At 51.5% G+C, this 21,180-nt stretch overlaps 1 protein-coding gene across 2 annotated transcripts in view; it reads right to left on the bottom strand.

Annotated features, from left to right (window-relative positions):
- The window catches only part of Disp3 (dispatched RND transporter family member 3), a 50,081-nt gene extending 29,178 nt beyond the window's left edge, over positions 1 to 20,903 (bottom strand). The window contains exons 1-4 of one of the 2 annotated variants that reach the window (XM_034504157.2): positions 20,500 to 20,903; positions 4,844 to 4,904; positions 2,622 to 3,597; positions 1,491 to 1,710 (exon numbers count right to left, since the gene is read on the bottom strand). In XM_034504157.2, coding sequence (XP_034360048.1) covers positions 1,491 to 1,710; positions 2,622 to 3,597; positions 4,844 to 4,864 — 1,217 coding nt within the window. In that variant the 5' untranslated portion in view covers positions 4,865 to 4,904; positions 20,500 to 20,903. The remainder of the gene's footprint in view (positions 1 to 1,490; positions 1,711 to 2,621; positions 3,598 to 4,843; positions 4,905 to 20,499) is intronic. The other variant, XM_076933748.1, reaches the window with a different exon arrangement.
- Between the last annotated feature and the right edge of the window lie 277 nt (positions 20,904 to 21,180).

Genomic DNA, 21,180 nt, shown 5'->3' with positions numbered 1-21,180 from the left:
GTACTTATCCATCCATCCATCCATCCATCCATCCATCCATCCATCCGTCTGTGCACTGAGCCAGAAACAAACCCATCTCCAAACCAGATCTTTCTTAAGTGTGTGTGTGTGTGTGTGTGTGTGTGTGTGTGTGTGTGTGTGTGTTGGGGGGTGGGTTGTATGTGCACACTATAGTGTGCTTGTGGAGGTCAGAGGACAACATGTGGGAATCAGTTCCCTCCTTCTACCTTATGGGTTCAAGGCATTTAACTCAGGTTATCAAGCTAGGTGGCAGGCTCCAGGGAGCCATCTTGCTGGCTTCTTAAATGATGTGCAGGCATGTGCATGTGTGTGTGTACATGCACATGCATGTGTGTCTACCCACATATGCAGATGTATGTACATGTGTGTTTGGAGATCAGATATCAACCTTGAGTGTCTTCCTGGTATTTTCTGCCTTGTTGGTTTTTTTTTTTTTTTTTTTTTTTTCAGATTTATTTTATTTTTTATCTATGCGTATGTGTGTTTTTGTCTCTGGACATGATTGCAGTAACCACAGAGGCCAGAAGAGGGCAGTGGACCTCCTGCAGCCGGGAGCTGCCTGGTATGGGTGCTGGGATCAGACCCTCAGGTCCCCTGGAAGGGTGGCAGCAACCACCCTTCATCACCAAGCCCTGCACCCATCATACCTTACCCAATGAGTCTTCTCCTCAGCCCCTGCTTGCATACAACCCCCGCCCCCACCCAAAAAAACTCCATGGATCCGAGAGAGGGCTTACAACCCTACAGTTCCTAATACTGGGGTTATACCTGGGTTTTATGTGGGTCCTGGGGATCTGAACTCAGATCTTCATTCCTGCACGGCAAGCACATTACTGAGCCATCTCCACAGGCCTTAACTCCTCTCTACTTCTTTAAAAGAAATATGTATTTTATATGTATGAGTGTTTTGCCTGCGTGATGTATGTGCACCATGCACATGCCATGCGCCTGCAGAAGCCAGAAGAGGGCACAGGTGCCCCTGAAACTGGAATCACGGACAGTTGTGAGCTGCCACTTGGTGCTGAGAACCTAGGTCCTTTACAAGAGCAGCCGGCGCTCGTGTAACTACCAAACCACCTCGCCAGCCCTGCTCTCTCTTCTTAATGACCACAGTAATAGGAACCAAGCCCCATCTTACAAGCAGGGACACTCAGGCCCAGAGGAACGAAGCGATTCCTCCCACGGGCTCTATGCATATTAGAGGTAAAGAGGGACCGCTTCCTTTCTGGACAATCATACCCAATCCTTCTGTGACAAGAGTTTTGGAACTGTCTCCCTCCTTCAAAGCTGTCATGTCATTAGCACCGATCAAGAAAAGAGGCCTTTTAAAGGGACCAGAGAATGTGCCTAACTCTGCTCAACTTTGGAGACAGACTTCCTGGGGTTACAGCTGTGAGGGAGATTTGGCCTTGAGAGGCACCATGCTGCCTACACAGAGAGGCCGCATAGGGCGCGGCTGGACTTCCTACCTAGTGGACTGCTTGGCGAGCATGGCCACGTACGTGACGACAAAGCTCTGAAACTTGGCCCTCTGCTCCTCCCAGCGATCATCGACCGAGTAGTAGTTGGGAAGCGGCGCTCCAAACAGGATCTCGCTGCGCAGAAGGGAGCTCTTCAGATTATCCACAGATAGCCCCTCATCCACATACCAGTAGAACTCAGGGTGGGTCATGGCCAGTTCCAGGGAGCCTGCAGGGGGCAGGGAAACACTAAGAGCTCAGTGCCCAGCTCCCAGCAGCTCCCTCTGCCACTGCACCACGTGGGACAGAGGAATGGCTCGGAGAATCCACAGCTTCCCGGCCCGAGCAGGCAGTTCCCCCTAGGTTTATGCTTTGACTCCAGTTTGAACCGCACCTAATTCCAAGGCCCAGTCAGTAATCTCATAACTCCACCTGCTGCAGACCCACCCTGCTTCTTTCTGCCCTCCCTTTACCCAAACCCCACTCTTTAGCCTGTCTCACCTACCCAAAAGGTACCTCAAACATTCATGTTCCTCTTTATCGTGGGATTTTTTTTTTTAATCAACTTGACACATGCTAATGTTCTCTGGGAAGAGGAACCACAACTGAGAAAACGCCTCCATCAGATGGCTCGTGGGAACATTGTTTAGTTAATTGCTACATGGCAGAAGAGGATCCAGCCCACTGGGGTCAGTGCTATTCTTGGGCAGGCGCTCCTTGGGTGTTTAAGAAAGGAAACTGAGCCAACACGCCAGTGAGCAGCCGCCTTCCATGGCCTCTGCTTCAGTTCCTGCCTCTAGGTTCCTGCCCTGACTTCCTTTGATGTAGACGATGAAATAGACCCTTTACTCTTCAAGTGGCTTGGTCACGGTGTTTTTTTTCACAGCAACAGAAACCCAGCTAAGACAAATTTTCTTCCAGGTACCTTCAAAGCAACCCTACCCCTAAGTCTCACTCCACGCTTCCTCTCTTTGGACTCAACCTAACTCCCTAAATCCCACAATCCCAGTGGGTGTCCTAGTCTGTCACTTTCTCTCCCTCTTCATATCCAATCCCAGCCGCATATCCCACAGACACCTTGCCTGCTGGCCATGCCCTAGCTCAGCATAGTCCCATTCCACCAGTGTGCCTGCTGCTCACCCCGAATATCCGCCAGGTCCTGTCCCATGCCATCGTAGTAGATCTTGCCGCCCCTCTCGGTGGGGAAAAAGTAAGTCATGAGTGAACTAGGCGGGGAGCAGTAGGAATAGGAACCGAGGGGCAGGTCCTTGAGCACCTCGTGCGGCTTCCAGCAGAACTCCCGGAAACCTGGGTGGTCCATGATCTTACGCTCGATCTCGTGGATCGTGACCAGACGCTCGCTCGTGAAAATGTTGCGCTCCGCGTCTCCGCGCGCCAGAAAGATGAGCTCGATTCGCCAATGTGCGTGCGTCTGGGTGTTGGCGCTCACATAGGTGCGCGAGTAATCCCAGCGCGAGGCTCCCCGACGGGCCCGACTCTGATTGGCCACCTGATCCTCCGGGGGCGGAGCCTCTCGGCGACGTCGCTCACTCGGGTTGGCTGCTGATCTCTGAGTGGCAGGAGTGTCCCTGGGGGCCGAGCGAGGAGCTCGGGAGGCAGGTCGAGAATGATTCCCTAGGTGCAGCTGCTGAAGCTGCTCTGAGATGAGGCGTTGCAGCGTCTCAGAGGTGAAATCCGCCAGGTCGCGCCTGTTGCGGCCCCAAGATCCAAACTGGGACTTCAGGGCCAAGGCCAGGGCGTCGAAGCGTTGTGACGCCTCGTGGTTGCGGATCTCAAAGGCGTTGTAGGAGATGTCGATGTCCAGGGGTGGGTAATAGAGGAACATGAAGGCGGACAGCACCATGGGGATGCTGCAGCCAAGGAACAGCACCAGCCCTGCGCAGCACGGGTTGGTGAAGGCCCAGCCCAGGGTGCTCCAGAACCCCAAGGTAGGGGGCCTTGAGGGCAGAGTCCAGCATCGCCAGCAGCCCTGTGCTCCGGAGTGCAGCCCTGGCCCGGGGACACCGCTGCAGGCCTCATCCGAAGTCTCCTCTTCCTGCTGTTCCTCTTCTAGCCACACATCCTGCAGCAGGGGGTCATCCTCCGAGTCCATACCCTAAGGGAAAGGGACTTGTCAGCAGCCTTGTAAGGGGAGGCTCCGCCCAGCCTGGTTACTACAAGCAGACACTAGTTCTACCGTGGAGTTGTGTAATACATTCACCAGGCTCTAGGGAACCCAACAGCATGTGTTCCTACCAAGAAAACCGCATTGTTCTTTCCCATTAAACCCAGCAAGGTGATTTTGTCTTTCAAAACCAAAGAAAAGGGAGAACTGGAGCTTGAGAGATGATCAGCGGCTAAGAGCATTGTTTGCTCCTTCAGGGGACCCAGGTTCAATTCCCAGCACCCACATGGCTGCTCACGACTGCCTATAGCTCCAGATCCAGGGGATCAGACCCTAGGGGCACCAGGTACACATGTGTGCACATACATACGTGCCGACAAAATAGTCATATGCATATATATATATATATATATATATATATATATATATATATATTAAAAGGGGGACATACCTGTAAGCCAATTGCAACAGAAAAGACATTTCTTCTGGTGGGAAAAGGCCAGCAAGACTCCTAGCTATGTGTTTTTTTTTTTTTTTTTCTCCATCTTTACTGCATTCCTCTCCCTCACTTTAGAACTCCAGGCTGCTCTGTAAGATGCTAAATGTGGTTCCATAGCAACTGCTTGTGTATAATGAACAACTGTAAAGCACCTTTAGGAGTTTGTCAGAGGAGAGAGAGAGGAAATGATCTCTGGAATCAGACAGGCCCTGGTTTGGGTCTTGGCAACTGGAACATTGGCAAGACTCGAAGCCACCCTGAACTTCAGAGTTACCCTCAATATAATGGAGGCAGCCATTCCTGCCTCATGGGATTGTGGGGCCGGAAGTGGAAGTACTCTGTGGTCTGTGTAGTAGGTTAAACATTGTCTGTCAGCCAATTATTCCTTGTTGCCCTTTGGAAATGTAACCCTCAGCCATTGCCCAGGGGACTGTGCCAAGGCTAGGTGTCTGCCACAGAGCCCTCAGTGCATCCTCAGTTCTTCCCTGAATGCAGCAGCTGCAGCCACTGTTGCTTAAGCTTAGAACACTTAATATGCGGCTCCAGCAACTGCAGCCCTCTGAGCACAGGCAGGGGCTAGGCATCTCTCAGGGAGATGTGAGGATTCCCACAGGGTAGCCCAAAGGCCACCTTCGGTATCCCTGGGATAGCCAGACCCTTGATGGAGGGAGAGTCCTAATCCAGTTAGACACCAGGCAGAAAGGGAAGAGGCAGCTGGGCTGAGGATGTCACACTTACCACTGGCATTGTCTGGAGCATTTCCCTTCAATTAGCTGGGCAACCCAGGAACAAGAGAGTGCTGTCAGAGAAAATGTGGAAGAAAATGGAGGGAGGAGTAAGGCCATAGACATGGAAGAGAGTGAGGCAGGAGAGTGGGATAATGGGAGGTGGGGTGGAGGAAAGACAGACACAATAGAAAGAATGACTAAGGAGATTCAGTCCAAGACTTGAAAGAAGAGGGGAAAAAAATCAAGAGAATTGTCCCTTAATGGGGAGCAAAGAGGGAAATGACGTACCAAGTTCTCTCCCTCCTTCCCTCCCTCCTTCCCCCTCTACCTTCCTGCCTTTTTATTACATTCTATTCGCTCCTCTTCCCCACTTCCTGTACGTGTGCATGTACCCATCCATGGTGTCTCTACTTCCTGTAGGTGTGCATGTACCCATCCATGGTGTCTCCACTTCCTGTAGGTGTGCAGAAACCCACCCATGGTGTGCACATGGCATGCAGAGGACACCTTGATGGAGGTCAGTCCTCTCCTTCCACCATGTGTGTCCCAGGGATTAAACTCAGCTTACAGGCTTACCTTTACCTCCTACGACATCTTACCAACACTCTGTTTGTATTCAGGTCAGTGTGTGTGTGTGTGTGTGTGTGTGTGTGAGAGAGAGAGAGAGAGAGAGAGAGAGAGAGAGAGAGAGAGAGAGAGAGAGGTTATGTGCATCAGCTACCCACAGAGGTCAAATGGTGTTGGATCCCCTGGACATTGAGATACAGGCAGTTGTGAACTCCTGATGTGGGTGCTGGGAACTGATCCTAGGTCCTCCGAAAGAGCAGGAAGTGCTCTCAACCACTGAGCTCTGCAGCTCTGCCCTTACGGTTTTTGAGACTGGGTATCGTGTAGCCTAAGCTTGCCTCAAATTCTCTATATAGCTGAGGATGACTTTGAAATCCTGATCCTCCTGCCTCTACTTCCCAAGTGCTAGAATGGCAGTCATGAACTGCCATATCTATCTGGTTGACACAATTAAGGTCAGTCTTGCCGTGACTCAAAGCCATATCCAAAGCAAAACCCCACTTTTATAACCAGGGGGTGGGAAAGGAAGCCCATGTGGATATATTTTAATTCCAACCCATTGAGAATGGCTATCACTGTTTTGTAGGATTGTGGGTGATTTTAATTTTCCCCTTCATGCTTGTCTGTTTCCAGATTTTCTGCAAAGATCAGGTACAGTCCTTACTTTTGGAATCAGAAATAAATGCTATTTAGATTGTGTGTGTGTGTGTGTGTGTGTGTGTGTGTGTGATGCATATTTTACCAGATGTCTTTACCTCTTCAAAGAGTCACGATGTACTTGGTGCTGGGGGTAGGGGGAAAGTGCTGGCCTCCAAGAAGCAAACCAAGGAGCCAGGATACAGCAGTGAGAAGGCAGTACACTGGGCTGTGGGGAGGGGAAAAGATGTGTGGACACTCTCAGTCCCTTGAGGTAGAGGGAACAGTCTTAAAAGGAAAGGGGTGCTGGAGAGATGGCTCAGTGGTTAAGAGCACTGACTGCTCTTCCAGAGGTCCTGAGTTTAATTCCCAGCAACCATATGATGGCTCACAACCATCTGTAATGGGATCTGACACCCTCTTCTGGTGTGTCTGAAGACAGCTTCAGTGTAAATATAAATAAAATAAATAAATCTTAAAAAAAAAAAAAAAGGAAAGAAAAGTAAATCACCGCCCACAAACCTTAGCAAAGGAACTGGGGGTGTGGCTCAGTTGCAGAGAGCTTACCTAGCACTCATGAATCCTTGCTTCCATTCCCAGCATCCAGACACCACGCATGGTGGTACACTCCTCTAACCTCAGCACTCAGGAGAGGGAGGCAGTAAGGAGGATTGGGAGCTTAAAGCTCGTCCTCAGATCATTGCAAATTTGAGACCAGCTTGGGCTATATAAAATTGTGTTTCCAACAAAACAAAGCAAAACAAAATATATCAAATACAGCAGTTCCGCTGCCCATATGGGGAAACTGAGATGTACTGAAGAGGGTGGTGACACCAAAGTCATTCCAGCAATATGGGGCCAGGATTCTTGCCTGGAAGTTTTCTACCTTGCCACCAGATTCTGGAGTTCTTTTGTTGTTGTTGTTTTGGTTTGTTTGGTTTTTTGGCAACCCCAGGTGACAAACAGGTCTGGAGATGATAAGTACATTAAAACAGACGCTGTGTCTGAAGTCTACAGGGAAAGGACTTTTGGTGGGTGGTGGTGTTGACCTACCTAGGCCCCTACTTATCCTTCATGCAGTGCCCAGGCAGGAGGCCAAAGCTTTCTGCTTGCAACTTTCTTCCTAGCCAGGGATGACAGGCTCCTTCCTTCTTCATTCCCTCATCCCAGCCAGACTATTAAAATGTAATCAAAAAATCACATTAGACATGCAGATTCTCCTTAAAATACATATATGTATATATATATAATTTAACGGCAATTAGGGGCTAATCAGCTTCTTCTCCCTGACTCGCTGTGTTTTGCTTCCCTGGTTCACCCTGGTCCATAAGCAGCTCAGAGTCCTTAGAATCCTCTCATGTTGGGGTTGAAAGATTTGGGCAGAAGTTCAAATTGAGATGTTTTGAGTTAAGTAGTTCCACTCAGCTGCTGCTGCTGGAGTGTGGGTAGGCTGCTTTCACGAGTCCAGCTTACGGGAAAGAACAGGAAGCAAAGGGAAGGCCACAGGCACGCCTAGTTTCCACTGTCCTGAGACCCGGTTCTACCTTCCCGATGTCCCACTGCATACCTGTTATCCGGCATCCCAAGGCTTTTTTTCTATGACTTGGAAACTCCATTCCAAACTAGGAGACTGGTGATGGCTTAGATGCTCAATGGGGGTGGGGGTGGGGGACAAAATCACGTGCGTGGGGCGGAGCCAAAGCCTGGCTAGCTTAGCTAGAATCTCTGACACTCGTTAAGATAATTATAACGTCGTAATTAGTTCTGGTTCCACCATGCTATGAGAATTTATTCATCTCTGCAGGCCTCATATCAACCTTGCAACAGGGGCATGTGAGCAGCCCCATTTTACAGGAGAAGAAAACAGCTCACAGAGAATACATATCCAGGAGCGTTGTTTCACGAGAGAGTTCTTAATAAGAGAGGAGTAAGAAGCAGAGAGAAAGAAGGGATGCCTACAGTAGCAACTAAAGTACTAGGGCAGTTCCAGAATTTTCTCTCAAGAAACCCAGGTCTTCTAAGCTGGAGACAGGGCTCAGCGGTACAGTGTTTGCCCAGCTTGTATTAGGCTCTGGTTGAGTCCCCAGTACCAGAAAAAGAAAATTCAGATTCTAAACTGGCAAATGCTTTGCCCCAGCCCCCAGACCTATAAACAAAGAAAGACAGTATTTCTCAGAACCTTCTTCCTCCCTCCAAAAAGACCAACTTGGATCTCTCCACTCATCCTGGGGCAAAGCCGGTTGTGCCCTGCTGGGACAAACTTCCTGCTTGAGATGTGCTCCCAGGAAGTGCCATCCTGTTGGCTCAAAGGGACCTGGACTTGCTGATTGAGAGCACAGGTGGGGTAGAGGAGGAAATGGAGGACAGTAGAAAAGGCTGTGGTAAGGCTGCCCAAGCCCCCATTGCTCAGAGAAGGGCAGGCTGCTGAGACAGAGCAGATGAGGGACGGCTGTCCTCCCCAAGCTGACAGCCGCTGAGAAAGCTGGGCACTGACTCGTAAACTCAACAGCTCAATATATATCAGGCAAACAAGCTTTGCTCTGGGCAGTATATCAGCCAAGGGTGCTGTCCCAGTGTCTCCAGAGAACCCTCACAATTGCGTTTCTGCCATTCAGTGGATTCCCTCTGGTGGGCTCCATGGGACAGGAGTGGTTCCCCCACACACACCCCTGGACAATAATAACAAGAGGTTATTAGAGACTTAAAACCAGGGTCTGATTCCAGGGCTGAAGGTGAGCTGAGCTGAGCAGCATAGACTGTGTAGTTAGAAAGACCTGGATTAAAGTCCACACTGCCACTAGCTGGGTGTTTGGGGCCGGAATGTTTCTTTATGGATAGGATGGTGGGATGCTTGCCAACAGCTGGGCACTACTGTGTGGCCTGCACACACTACCTGTGCTTTTTAAAATTTACATTTATCCATTGTGTGTGTGTGTGTGTGTGTGTGTGTGTGTGTGTGTGTGTGTAGGTCAGAGCACACCCTGCTGGAGTCAGTTTCTTCTTATGTTACATGGGTCCTAGGGAATCAAACTCCGGCCCTCAGGTTTGGAGGCAAGTGCCTTTAGCTGCTGAGCCAGCCCTCTGTCTCTGCTTTTCTCATTTATTCTCAGTTCACAAAGCAGTTGGCTGCAGGCAGGGTAGGGCCGGCTTGAGTTCCTGCAGGCTGGAGGCAGGAGCCATCCCTTCAGTCACCCTTTTTGGCTGCCAAAGGGACTCCACCCACTGATCTCTCCTCCTCTCCTGTTTTCCCTCTCCTACCTGTGCAGCTCAGGCCTCTTTCCAGACCCATCAATCAGCCCAGACTCTGAGGCCCTTACAGCAGCCTCGGCATCACAGAGAACAAGACAATGAAAGCTTAATGTAGCCAGCAGCATGAATAGAAATAGAAATTAGAACACGCTCCCAGGTACTCCTGGTAGGAGGGGCAGAAGGTTCCAGAAACCCCACTCTGTCACCCCTTCCCAACACAACCTGGCCACTGCCTGGAATGCCAAGAGGGGCTCTGGTGCCTGGGACCCCTGGGGCTCAGCAGCTTCTGCAGCTCTCCGGGCTAATAAAAAAGAGAAGAGCCCACAATGGAGGGTGAATAACCAGGGCTATAAAAGCCAAATTGGATTCCTTCCTGCCTGATGAGCTCAGGGCTCTTCTCTCTCTAAGACCCGATTAGCAAATATGTAAAACCACTCTTGCTTCTCCGGCTCCAGGCAGCTCTTCCTGGAGCTTGCTCAGGGTCCTGGGAGGTAGGTTGCTGGGGACAGGTGATGGGTAGGGCATCGGCAGCAGCAGAATGGGCCAGGGACTGGAGTAGGGTCCTGGCTTGCCATAGACATGCTGTGTGACTTAGAAAAAGTCATCTACCTCTCTGAGATTGTAGGTCCACCTTTTACCAGATACTGAGTGAGAAGAGCTACCTTAACATAAATGGGGGAAGCAGAGCAAAAGGAGCTGAGTGCTGAGGGAGATCTGCCCTTACCCTGATCACAAGCTGCTGTGTAATGGGGTAGAGGAAGTGGCAGTTCAGGGCAATGCAGTCACATCAGACTACGTAGCAGAGATAGCCGAAGAGCCAGTAGGTATGTGCTGGGTGCCATTGGCTCCTCTGAGACACAATGCAGCTAAGTTCTGGAAAAGGCCTCAGATACTCCTAGACTCCACGCATGGGTCCAAGTCCGTGGCAACACTCTTCAGAGCCAAAGGCCACTGAGGGAGAAGCTGGAGGGGATAAAGACGCTCTAAGATGAACAGGATCCTAAAGCAGGGTGCTCCAGCCTTGGGGAAGCACTGTGATAGTTCCAGGTGGGAAGGGAATGAGACCTCTAGGCTGAGCCCCTCCCCTGGAGAACGTAGGCTTGGAGAGCACAAAGGAGTCCAGTCCCAGATGAGAGAGGCAGGAGAACAGTAGAGGCCACCCAGGCTCCATCTACCCACGCCAGAGCCATTTTCTGCCCATCCTAGGTCTTCCCAACCTAGGGGACTCGGACAACTGCGGCTCTGCAGCAGTCTCCAGCTTGCAGACCATTAGGTCTCATGTTTTCCACCCCGAGGAATGATTTCCAATTTGCAAAGCAGAAAACTGCGTCTTTTAAAGGACTACTGGGGCTCATTTGGACCTGAACTTTTCACTGTTAGGTTTTACTTGAGTTTGAAATATTTGAAAATGCTGGGCTCTAAAATCAGCCCTTCTGACCCTCACTGGTGTGTGGCGTCCACATGCACACACTGTGTGCTGCTGGCTGGTGTGCACACCCAGTGTCTACCGGAGTCATTCTAGGGACAATATCAGCAGGTCCCGCTCGAGATGGCAGGACAGCAACCCCAGGACAGAGGTGAATGGAAACTTCAATCTTAGAGACTGACATCCTGCTTCACATTGAGGGTGTCCCAGTGAATTCTCCTGTGTAATGGGGTAGAGAAGGTGGCAGTCCAGGGCAATGCAGTAACATCAGACTGTATAGCAGAGACAGCAGGATCGCCAGTAGGTATGTGCTGGGTACCATTGCCTCCTCTGAGACACAGTACAGCTGAGTTCTGGAAAAGGCCTCAGAGGCACTTGAACCTCACTCACGAGTCCAAGCCTGTGGCCTCTCAGAGAGAAGCTGGAGGGAATAGAGAAGCTCTAAGATGAACAGGAGCCTAAAGCAGGGTGCTCTAGCCTTGGGGGAGCACTGTGATAGTTCCAGGTGGGAAGGAAGTCGGTGTCTTTCCCAGTGACTGCTGATTGACTGTATCAGCATCCATGGAAGGAGTGTGGTCAATGCTGGGGGAGAGCCTCATACTCCTCCTTACCTGGGATTGGCACAGAGCTCTTAGCAGGGCTAGGAGTCGATACCACTCTGATCCTCAGCCCACCCTGTGTTGAGTCCCTTGTCTAGGGAGACAGGCAGGAGTGGTCAGAGCTGAGCTGCTGGGGTCAAGGGATCTGGCTGGAGAAAGGAAACTCAAGAATCCAGCCTCAACTCCGACATTTTTATTTTAAAAAAAAAAAAAAATACTGAGGAGATTCAAGGCCCCAGGGCTAACAATTGCTAACAGCCCCAGAGATCTGGAAAGACCAAGTAAAGCCCCCTGGTCCCTCCTCCAGCAACCGTCCTACCTGTTCACTCTGAGATATTACCAAGTCTCATCCCTGTCTCCTGTTTGCCCTCTGTCAAACAGGAAGGCTGAATCTAATGCGCTTCAAACACAACCCAGTTCTGTCTTCCAGAATCCCTAAAGGGTCAGGACGTAGGCTGTGGAAGAGCACTGGAGCTAGCTGGGAAGGGAGGTGTTGATTCCCTGAGATCTTGGGGGTTCCATAGCCAGGAGCCAGGGGAATCCCATAACGGAGGGTCCTTCAGAATGGGGTGGGGCAGGAGATGGAGTGAGAGAATGAGGCTCACAGGAGCAAATCACCTCTCCTTGTCTGCAGGCCCCACTCAGGCCAGGAGACCCACAGGATGAGCAGGAATCTAGGCTTGCTTTGATGGAGGACTGCAGAGGGTGGACCACTTAGTCATCTGGGCAGGCAAACAAACCCAACTGATTCTTATTCAAATGCTGCCCCTGGCTAAACTGACAGTAGCAGGAGAGCAGCTGCTCCCCACTCCACAGTGGTAAGCCCTGCCGTGGCCCTAGACTTAGACTTGGCTGTATCTACTATACATCCCTCCAGGAGAGGAATTTGTCAGGGTCTCTAATCTAGAGCCCAAGACCCCTCTCCAGGCTTCGGAGACTCGGGGACCTCCTCTAGTAACAGGGCAACTCTTCCAGGACTGAGGGAAATTCTTTGAAGATGGGGATAGGGACAAAGACCCTTTCTTTTGTCAGTACCTGAGGCTTGGCCCTGCCAGTCAAAGCTCTGATTATCAAATTCCATTAGCTCCTTTCATCATCCATCATCCATCCACCCATCATCCATCATCCTTCCATCCATCCATCCCCATCCACCCATCATCCATCATCCTTCCATCCATCCATCCATCATCCATCATCCATCCACCCATCATCCATCATCCTTCCATCATCCATCCATCATCCATCCATCCATCCACCCATCATCCATCATCCTTCCATCCATCCATTGTCCATCCATCCATCCATCCATGCAATCGCTTACCCATGTGTCCACGTATGTATGTATAACATCCATCATTTATCTACCTACAATGCTTGCATCTACTTACCCATTCATCTATGCATGCATGCATTCATGTAGTCATAAATGCACACACATATGCATCAATTTATCCATCATCTATCCTCACCCACTTGTGCATTCACCTCATTCATCCATGCATACATACATACATGTAGATAGCCATCCATTCATCCATCCACCCAACCACCCACCCACCCATCCATCCATTCATCATCCACCCACCCATCCATCTACCCATCCATCCATCCACTCATCCATTTATCCATGCATTCATCCATGCATGCATAAATCCATCCACTTATTCATCCATCCATCCATCCATCCATCCATCCATCCATACCTGTATACATCTACCCATCCATCCACCCACCCATCCACTCTCCCATCCATTTATCCATGCATTCATCCATTCATGCATAAATCCATCCACTTATTCATCCATCCATCCATCCATCCATCCATCCATCCATCCATCCATGCATGTATACATCTACCCACCCACTCATCCATCCATGCATTCATCTGTCCATTCGTGCTTCAACCCACCCATCTACTCATCCATCCGGGCATGAAACCATCTATGTACCCATCCACCCATGTACCCATTCCACTTTATTGGTACTTTTTATATAAAAGGGCTGTTGTTTTTGTCAAACCATCCTAGACTTTGTGAAATCCTTCTTCCCAAAGGATTCATGAAATCCTCACACTAGACCCATTATCAAGTTCACTGATGCCCAAGAATATCTCTTGATTTTGACATCTCCCTGCTTATTTTAGACTCCAGCTGTTACTTCGGATGGTCTGCTCCAAGCCTCTGTCAGACATGCTAGGGCAACCAGGCTGCTGTGCAGGTTGCATGTAGCCATTGCTACTGTAGTATTTGCCCCAGGTAGACCAGGAAGGGTTTTATCTGGTGGCGGATGCTTTTCCAAAGCCCGATCTCTTTCTGGTTTAATTTCCCTCAGGTCTGGACTGCAGGCAAGAACCAAAACCAGTGTCCTATTTATGTGAACCACACAATGAAGCTCTTAAACCAAGGCTTTCATCCAGGAATGCCCAGGTGCTATTATACTCAGAGGGACCTGGGACCCACCTGTGTCTACAATGGGTGGAAATGGGGAACCATCTGGATGAAAGCCAGAGGATGCCCTGTCAGTCAGCCAGATGCTGTCCACATCTGGATATCAGAAAAGTGATCTGTTTGGCTGCTTGGCAGTCAGGACTGCAAACAGCCAGTCCCCACCTAGAGCCAGACATACAAACCACTGCCCACTGAGGATCCAAAAGGTGCTTCCACAAAGTGTGTTAGCGAAGGCCACGCTGTGGGCTTCACCCTCTCATAGTGGTCTGTCATCACCTTGCCCAGGTCTGAATCCTGTCTCTCTTGTCTCCTGCTTCGCCCCTCTGCACCTCCCGTTTCCCACCCTTATGATGGGCATAGTAGGTGCTACCTGTTACCAGGAGAGCACAGGATACCAGCTGACTGACAAGGCAAAATGTACAGACAGTCACCCGTGTTGCAAGCATTCAAAGTCTGCCGCCTGGGGCTGCAGAGATGGCTCAACCGTTAGGAGCATTTGTTCTTGCAAAGGAACAGCACCCACCTGGTGGTTCACAACTTCCATAACTCCATCTCCAACAACCTCTTCTGACCTCTGTGGGCACTAGGCACACATGTAGTTCACATGTATACATGTGAGCAAAAGCACTCACACACAGAAAATAAATAAAAATTTAAAACCTCGAGGTATGCTGCCTATCGTTGGAGTCATTCTTATCACTGAAGTGAGTGCTCTGCAGCTCAACCCCAGCAAGGCCCATAGGAAGCCCCTCAAGATGGTACAAGGTCAGGACAACTGGGAAGCATCACTTCCCGCTTTCCCAATCTAGCAGCATCTTTCTGTCCTTGGACTCCATGTAAGTACCTTCCTCAGAGTCAGAAAAGTACTACCTCTCCTTCAGTGCAGGTCTGGCTGCCCACTGCCTGTCATGCCTCTTCTCCTACTGCCCAGGTGCCATATGTGTGCTGGATATCAAGACCAGATGTCATCTGGGAAGAACTGGCCCCATGGTACCTCCCACCACAGCCACCAAGACAGGAAGCTGAGTAGCATGCTGGTTACTATAGCACCCATGGAAACTTATTCCCGTAACTGGGGAAGACCACTTGCTTGGATTAGGTCCTCAGTCCCTGAAAATATTGGGTCCCTTTTTGGTTTCTGGTGGGACACAAGAGAGCAATCACGTATATCACCGATCACCTTTGTTCCCGGGGCAGGAGTCAGGGATGGGATTGGGGACCCTATGGTACTCTACAAGGCTCCAGTCAGATCTGTCTATCTTTTGAGTGCCTGGTGCTTGGCACACCATGGGGTCATACATATATACTCAGGGGTGCAGAGGATTAAAGAAGCTTTTCCCAGGAGGTTTAAGGCCTTAATACTGTCTCCCAGGATAGCCTTGCCTGGTTCCAGAGATTGCCCTCCGTAGGGAACCTGGATGGCATAGGCTAGCATGGAAACCCATACGGATCTGTCCATTGTCCTTACCTCCTAGTTCTCAATACATTGAGACCTGAGCCTGTCGCCAATGCAGCTCCAGACTTCATAGCTTCTCACACTGGCTTCCTTAAAGAGAGGCATTAAAAGGAGGAGTGGGGTGCCAGAATCTAGGGCACATGGGCCTACATGCCATGATGCCCCCTCTAGTGGCTTCTCTACCTGGAGTTAAGGTAAGATGTTCCTGCCCTGACCCCCTAGTGACATCCTCCAGCAGCTTGTCCTGGATGCTTCCTGGGTCTCTTCCTTCCAGGGATTGGCAGGGACACAGCAGCTGCTGGTGCCAGCAATTAACACAAGGCTGGAGAGGTATCACAGAAATAGCCTGGGGCTGCCCGGTGGCTGCACCCTCCCCCTGGCTCTGCTCCCAAATCCTCCCTTTCCTCATCTCACAGTGAACCTGCTAGCAGGGGCTCTGCTAGACCCCATCTGCTCCCTAACTAGTGATGTGAACGACCTTGGGACATCGACTCAACCTCCTTAGTCTCACTTGCTTCCTTCGGTTGTGAAATATAACAAGAATACCTGTCTTCAGCGTGGTCGTGGGCATTGGAACACCAAGGGCATTCAGCAACGTGCTTGCCACATGGCTAGCAGGCTGTACGTGCCTCAGTTCCTGGTTGTTGTAGGTCTGGGGTAAGAAGAGGTTCAGGCTGACATCCACGGGGATGAGGGGAATAGATTAAACAATGACAGGAAGCGTTTTATCTCTGTCCTGGAAGGGGCACTGCTAGGCTCAATGACTGTGTCAGTTCAGTCCCCGAGGGCCACCTGGACTGCTCCAGAACGAGTCTCTTTGAGACTGAGGTTCTCATACTAGAATGCTGTGTGATACTGGGGAATTTACTTGCCATCTCTGAAGTCACTTCCCCATTTGCAAAGTCTGTTTGGCCCTGACCTCTTCTGAATTATCTTGTCTTTTCTAGCCCATGACTTACAGTGGGACTCCATCTCTCGGGATGCTGGATGGGTTCCCAAGGCAGGAGACGAAGCCTAAGATGCACCAGTGAGGCATTCAGACCTAGCCTCAGCCTAGTCACAGCTCAGAAACCCTGAGTACCCAGTGCAGGGTAGTGGTTCGGACCACTGAGAGACATCTGTGACAACGCTAACTTAAACATGCGGGAAGGAAATATATATATCCTTTGTAAACAATCACATAGGTGGGTCTGTTTTTTCATTTTATTTGTTTTCTGAGACGAAGTCTCATTACATAATCCAGGCCAGCCTTGGATTTTGTAGCCTCCCTGATACTGAGATTACAGCATGAACCACTGCACCAAGCATAAGTGGTTTCCTTGACAAAACATTAAATAAACGAGAAAGAAACAACCACAACAACGCAGAATCCTGGGCAAAACGGAGACTCTGCTTCACTCGGATCAAAATTTGGTCCCGTCTGGTATGGTGGTGCACACACACCTTTAATCTCAGCACTTGGGAAGCAGAGACAGGAGGAACCCTGGAGCTAGCCTGGCCAACAAATTGAGTTCCAGGATAGCCAGGGCTATACAGAGAAACTCTGACTTGAAAATCAAAACAAACAAACATTTAGTCCCAACGTGGATGCTTCAGATTGTGAGGTCTCAGAATAGTCTCTCTTTTTAGAGGCCTGTTTTCCCACGAATCCCCTGAGGGTATGAGAAGTTCTCAAAGCTTAAATATGACCTCACGTGTGTGTGTTTAGTGCCTGACATACGGCAGACATCCAACTACTGGCAGCGGCCGTTATGGGTACTGCTATTGCCAGCCTCTCATTGTAAACAGGAGACAGGAGGCCATCACCCTTGACTGTCCCTTCCCAAAGGACTTGTGACATATTAACTACTATTTGCCTCCTGGCACCTTCCAGCCTTGTGGTCTCCCAGTGTGGGGCATGAGCTTGCTGGGAAGACTCCACTGGCTTCCCTGGACTTGTCCCCGGCAACATCCCGGCAACGTCCCTGCCTCTGGCCTTTGTTGAGCATCTGGAGTTCGTGCTGCACTGCCTGCCCGTGAAATGTGACTCGTGGAAAACATGCATATTTGTGACTGGGTGCGTGTTTCTATTCCAGGCTGCTGCTGGTCTCTTTATTTATTTTCCCCGGGATATTGGTGCTTTGGAATCCAGCTTTGGAGGGTGTTTTGACAGACTTTGACGCCTCTCACGCTGCATGGGCAGAAACAGGCTCCAGTGGGGGGAGGGTGGGAAGGGGGAGAGAAGGTTTCAAATGACAAGTGCCCCCACACACACACACACAACTAGGACAGAGACAGTGATTCTCACTGCTCACACTCCAGCATGGTGGAAAGGGAGCACCGAGGGGTACCGGCGAGGAGATGATTTCAAAAAGCAGAAAAAAGGAACTGGGGATAGAGAGCCAAGCTTCCAATTAAAATCCTGCGGCTGTCAGTTATCAACGCTGAGAGTGTTACTATCGGCTTCCATGCCGGTGCCGTGACCATCATCTTGGGGTGACTATATTTACAACCAGTGGCGGGTTGGTGGTTCCCCTGGGGAGTTCACCACGTCTCATGGGGGGAGCCCACCACTTTGCAGCCCTCAAATCAGGATGCTGTGAGAAGCAGCATAGCCAAATGGTGCTGGAGTCTGTCTTCCCTCCATGCACAGATCAAGAGCAGCCTGCTAGGTTGAGTCCTAGAGACTTGAAGCTGATTGTCAAAATAATACCGACTGGTGATACATCTCAGACAGTCCCTCCTGTGAGATCATGTGTCTGGGGACAAGGACATTCAACCCAGCAACTCCATCTGCCTTTATGGCCAGGTGTTCATAGTCTGGGGAGTCCTCATTTCCAGAAACAAGGGCTTAGCACAGTGGATAGACACACAGACAGCCACATCAGCGCCTGCCTCCATGGAGACTGGGCCGGAGCAGTGTGATGTAAGAAAATTACTTGGCATCTCTGATCCTATTAAGAAAATGAACTGAGCATCCCTCAGTCAGGAACAGGGTGTCTTTAGCAGTGGTGAGGAGTTCTCAGGAGGCAGCGGGAGGCACCATAACCTCTGGGAGTTACAATCATGATTTCAACCCCATCCAAGTCATTCACTATAGAGTGAGCGTTCTTCATAATCAAGTCTAAAAGGCAATCCCATGAGCAGCCCTGCCCGTTTAGAATGAGAGCATGGCGAGAGTCTGTCTAGGACAATACTGGGCACCTGTGACCAATTAAAACCAGGGTCTAGGAATCTGTTTCAGGCTCATTTGTCCCTCTACTACAAGGATTTTCTCAAGCCTTTTCAGGATTGTAAGGACAACAAGAGAGTGTCAAAGGACAAGGTGGGGCAAGGGTCTGGATCCTTCAAAATGACAGCTCTGGGCGGCCTGGGAGCTGGTGGTGACTGAGATTTCCTATGACCCCAGCACTATCTCGCTCTCCAGGTTCTGGGGCCCCTTGAGACACTTTTCTGAGGCTCTGGCCCTGGGAAATTTCCCAAGATTGTCAGTAAAAGCTGCCAAAGCTATTGGGCAGAGAGAGGCAAATACTCAAAGAGACAGGAACGGGTGAATGGAAACTGCAGATGAGGGAACGAGCCAGCATTGGTGCCCCAAGAGCCAGTGTCGGTGCCCCAAGGGCCAGCAGTGCCAGCACCGGCGTCAGAGCAAAGACTCCAGTGAAGGAAAGTCAGGAAAAGGAATGAAGGAAGCCAGAAAGGATGATGGGCGGGAAAGACCAAAGGGTGTGCATTTGAAAGATAACCCCGGGAAAGAGAAGAACAGCCAACAAAGAGCACTAGCGAAGACTGCAGGCTCTGGAGGGAGAAGATATGCCAGGAAGAGGCTTGAGTGGGCATGGGGGTGGAGAGTCCGAAATGGACACTGAGCTTCAAACCAAGACTGTGAGGCGCCTGCCTGCCTGGCTGGGCTGCTGCCCGGAGCTTCCCTTGAGCCTAACAGCTGCTTCTCTCCTTTTGGCAGATACTCTGATTCGGGGAGGTCTGCAGTAGAATGGGAGGGGGCTGATTGAGCCCGTGTGTTCGTGTGTGTGTGTGTGTGTGTGTGTGTGTGTGTGTGTGTGTACACCAGTGTCTGTGTGATCCACAGCCTGAGCCTCTGTGTGTCCTGAAGTATCAGCGGGGCTCCTAGGTAGTGGTCTCTGGAGTCCGAGGTTTTTTTTTTTTTTTTTAAGCATCCTCTAGCGAGAGCGTGGAGTAAGATGAGTCCTGGCCCACAAACTGGGGCTTGTGGGAAGATGAAGCTTGTCCACGTGGGTGTGAATCCTGGGTTTCTGTGTGTATTGTGTGCGCCTACGAGCCACGATGAGAATATATTTACCAGAAAGGAGTGTGGATTTGTGCGTGGAGTGTTCGCGGGTGCTCTATACATAGTGTGTGCGTGTGCTGCTTCCTTCATGCTTGTGGAGGTTGGGGAGGTTGGCTTCGGTGCGCTGTCCGCGGTACTGACCGAGAGTGCAACCAGACTAGGACCCGCACCCAGACTCAGGAAGCATCCGTGAACTAGACAGAGGTCGAACAGAGGAAGCCTCCAGGGAAGCGTCTCCCAGGGGAGTTGGGAAAAGTTCTCCCAGCGGCAGGGCTGGCCCTCTGGACTCGCCGCCACTCGTGCTGGTAATCTTTCCCTGACTGTGTTCCACGGCTGCTCAGATGCCCTCCCCATAATAGTCCTTACGGATGTTCTGGGTTGACCCAGGGACCTTCCTAGCGCTCCACTTCCATCGTCTGCCGGAGCCCCAGAGGTCCTGGCATGCAGGGGCACCTGCAGCGGGTTAACCGCAGCCCAAGACTTAAAGAACGTCCCGCCAAGCGCGTGAGTGCGCTCAAGCAGGGGGCAGCTACAGAGGCCGTCGTTCACCTTTTCCCGCCCCCTCCCCTTCTTCTGAAGCCTGGCGAACAGCCGGATTTGGGGTGGCTTCTGGCTATCGCTCAACTTTTACGGACCCAGTCAGACACCCATTGGGACGAGCAGGGGTATGGAGCTAGGGAGCCAGGATGATTCTGGACATTAAACGCGCTCCCGCAGACCGATGCTGTAGCCAGTCCCCAGCGCGTTGATGCACAAGCCTCGGGAGCGCAGAGACAAGCTCTGAGATCTGAACTCTGTCCCCATCAGCCGGCTTTCCTGAGGCGTTGAGACCCTTGCCCAGGGTGGCCTGAGAACCAGAGAACTTCCTGCACTTCCACCGACTCCCCCCCCCCCCCCGACCCCGCGCAGGTCGGGGTGCATGTGGCGCGTTAGACCCTTCCCCTCTTCGGAACAGCGCATCCCCAGACCCGATGGCGCCCAGCGGCCGTCGCACTCACCTCGCTGGCCGAGCCGAGCTAGGCTGATACACGGGTGGCGCAGGGGTTAAGGGGCTTCGGTCACCCCTCCGCGAACACTTGTCCCTTGAGGGGAATTTCAGGAGGAAAGATCCTCAGAGCTGTAGGAGGCCAGCGGCCTCCAAGCTCCGCTCGCGGGCGTGCAGACCGGGGCCAGGTCCGTGACAACTACATCCCCAGCGCGCACGCGAAGCACTCCGCGCCGCCGCCGCCTTTTATCTGCCGCCCGCCTTTGTTTGGGTCCGGGTTCCTACCACGGGGTGCAGGGGTGTCCCGGGCAGCCTCTGGAGTCGCGCCGCCCCTCGGCCACTGGCGCCTCCAGCATCAGCGCCTGCGGGCTCTGCGTCACCGTCCGGCTAGGGCTTGCGCTCCGCCGCGCGCTGCTGTCTCCCGATCCAGCCGCCAGGCGCCGCCCTGGCTGCCGCTCCCCCTGCGGGAACCGCGTGGTGGTACAGCCAGCTCCCGGTGTTGGCGAGCAGGGACTGAGCATAGCGCAGCGACCCCTGGGTGTCAGTCTTAGTCTCTGCAAACGGACCTGGCCATGCCCCCTGCTGGCCCTCGAGGTTTCCGGGTGCCCAGGTCTCTCCCAGGCATGCACCCCTACTGGCTGCTTTCAGCCCCATCTGCCCATCCTTGGCACCTCACCAGCCTGCTGGACACTCG

The sequence above is a fragment of the Arvicanthis niloticus genome, chromosome 5 (assembly GCF_011762505.2).
Source record: "Arvicanthis niloticus isolate mArvNil1 chromosome 5, mArvNil1.pat.X, whole genome shotgun sequence".
NCBI classification, from domain to species: Eukaryota; Metazoa; Chordata; class Mammalia; order Rodentia; family Muridae; genus Arvicanthis; species Arvicanthis niloticus.
The sequence above is the reverse complement of the archived record's forward strand: the minus strand, read 5'-3'. Positions and strand labels throughout refer to the sequence as shown.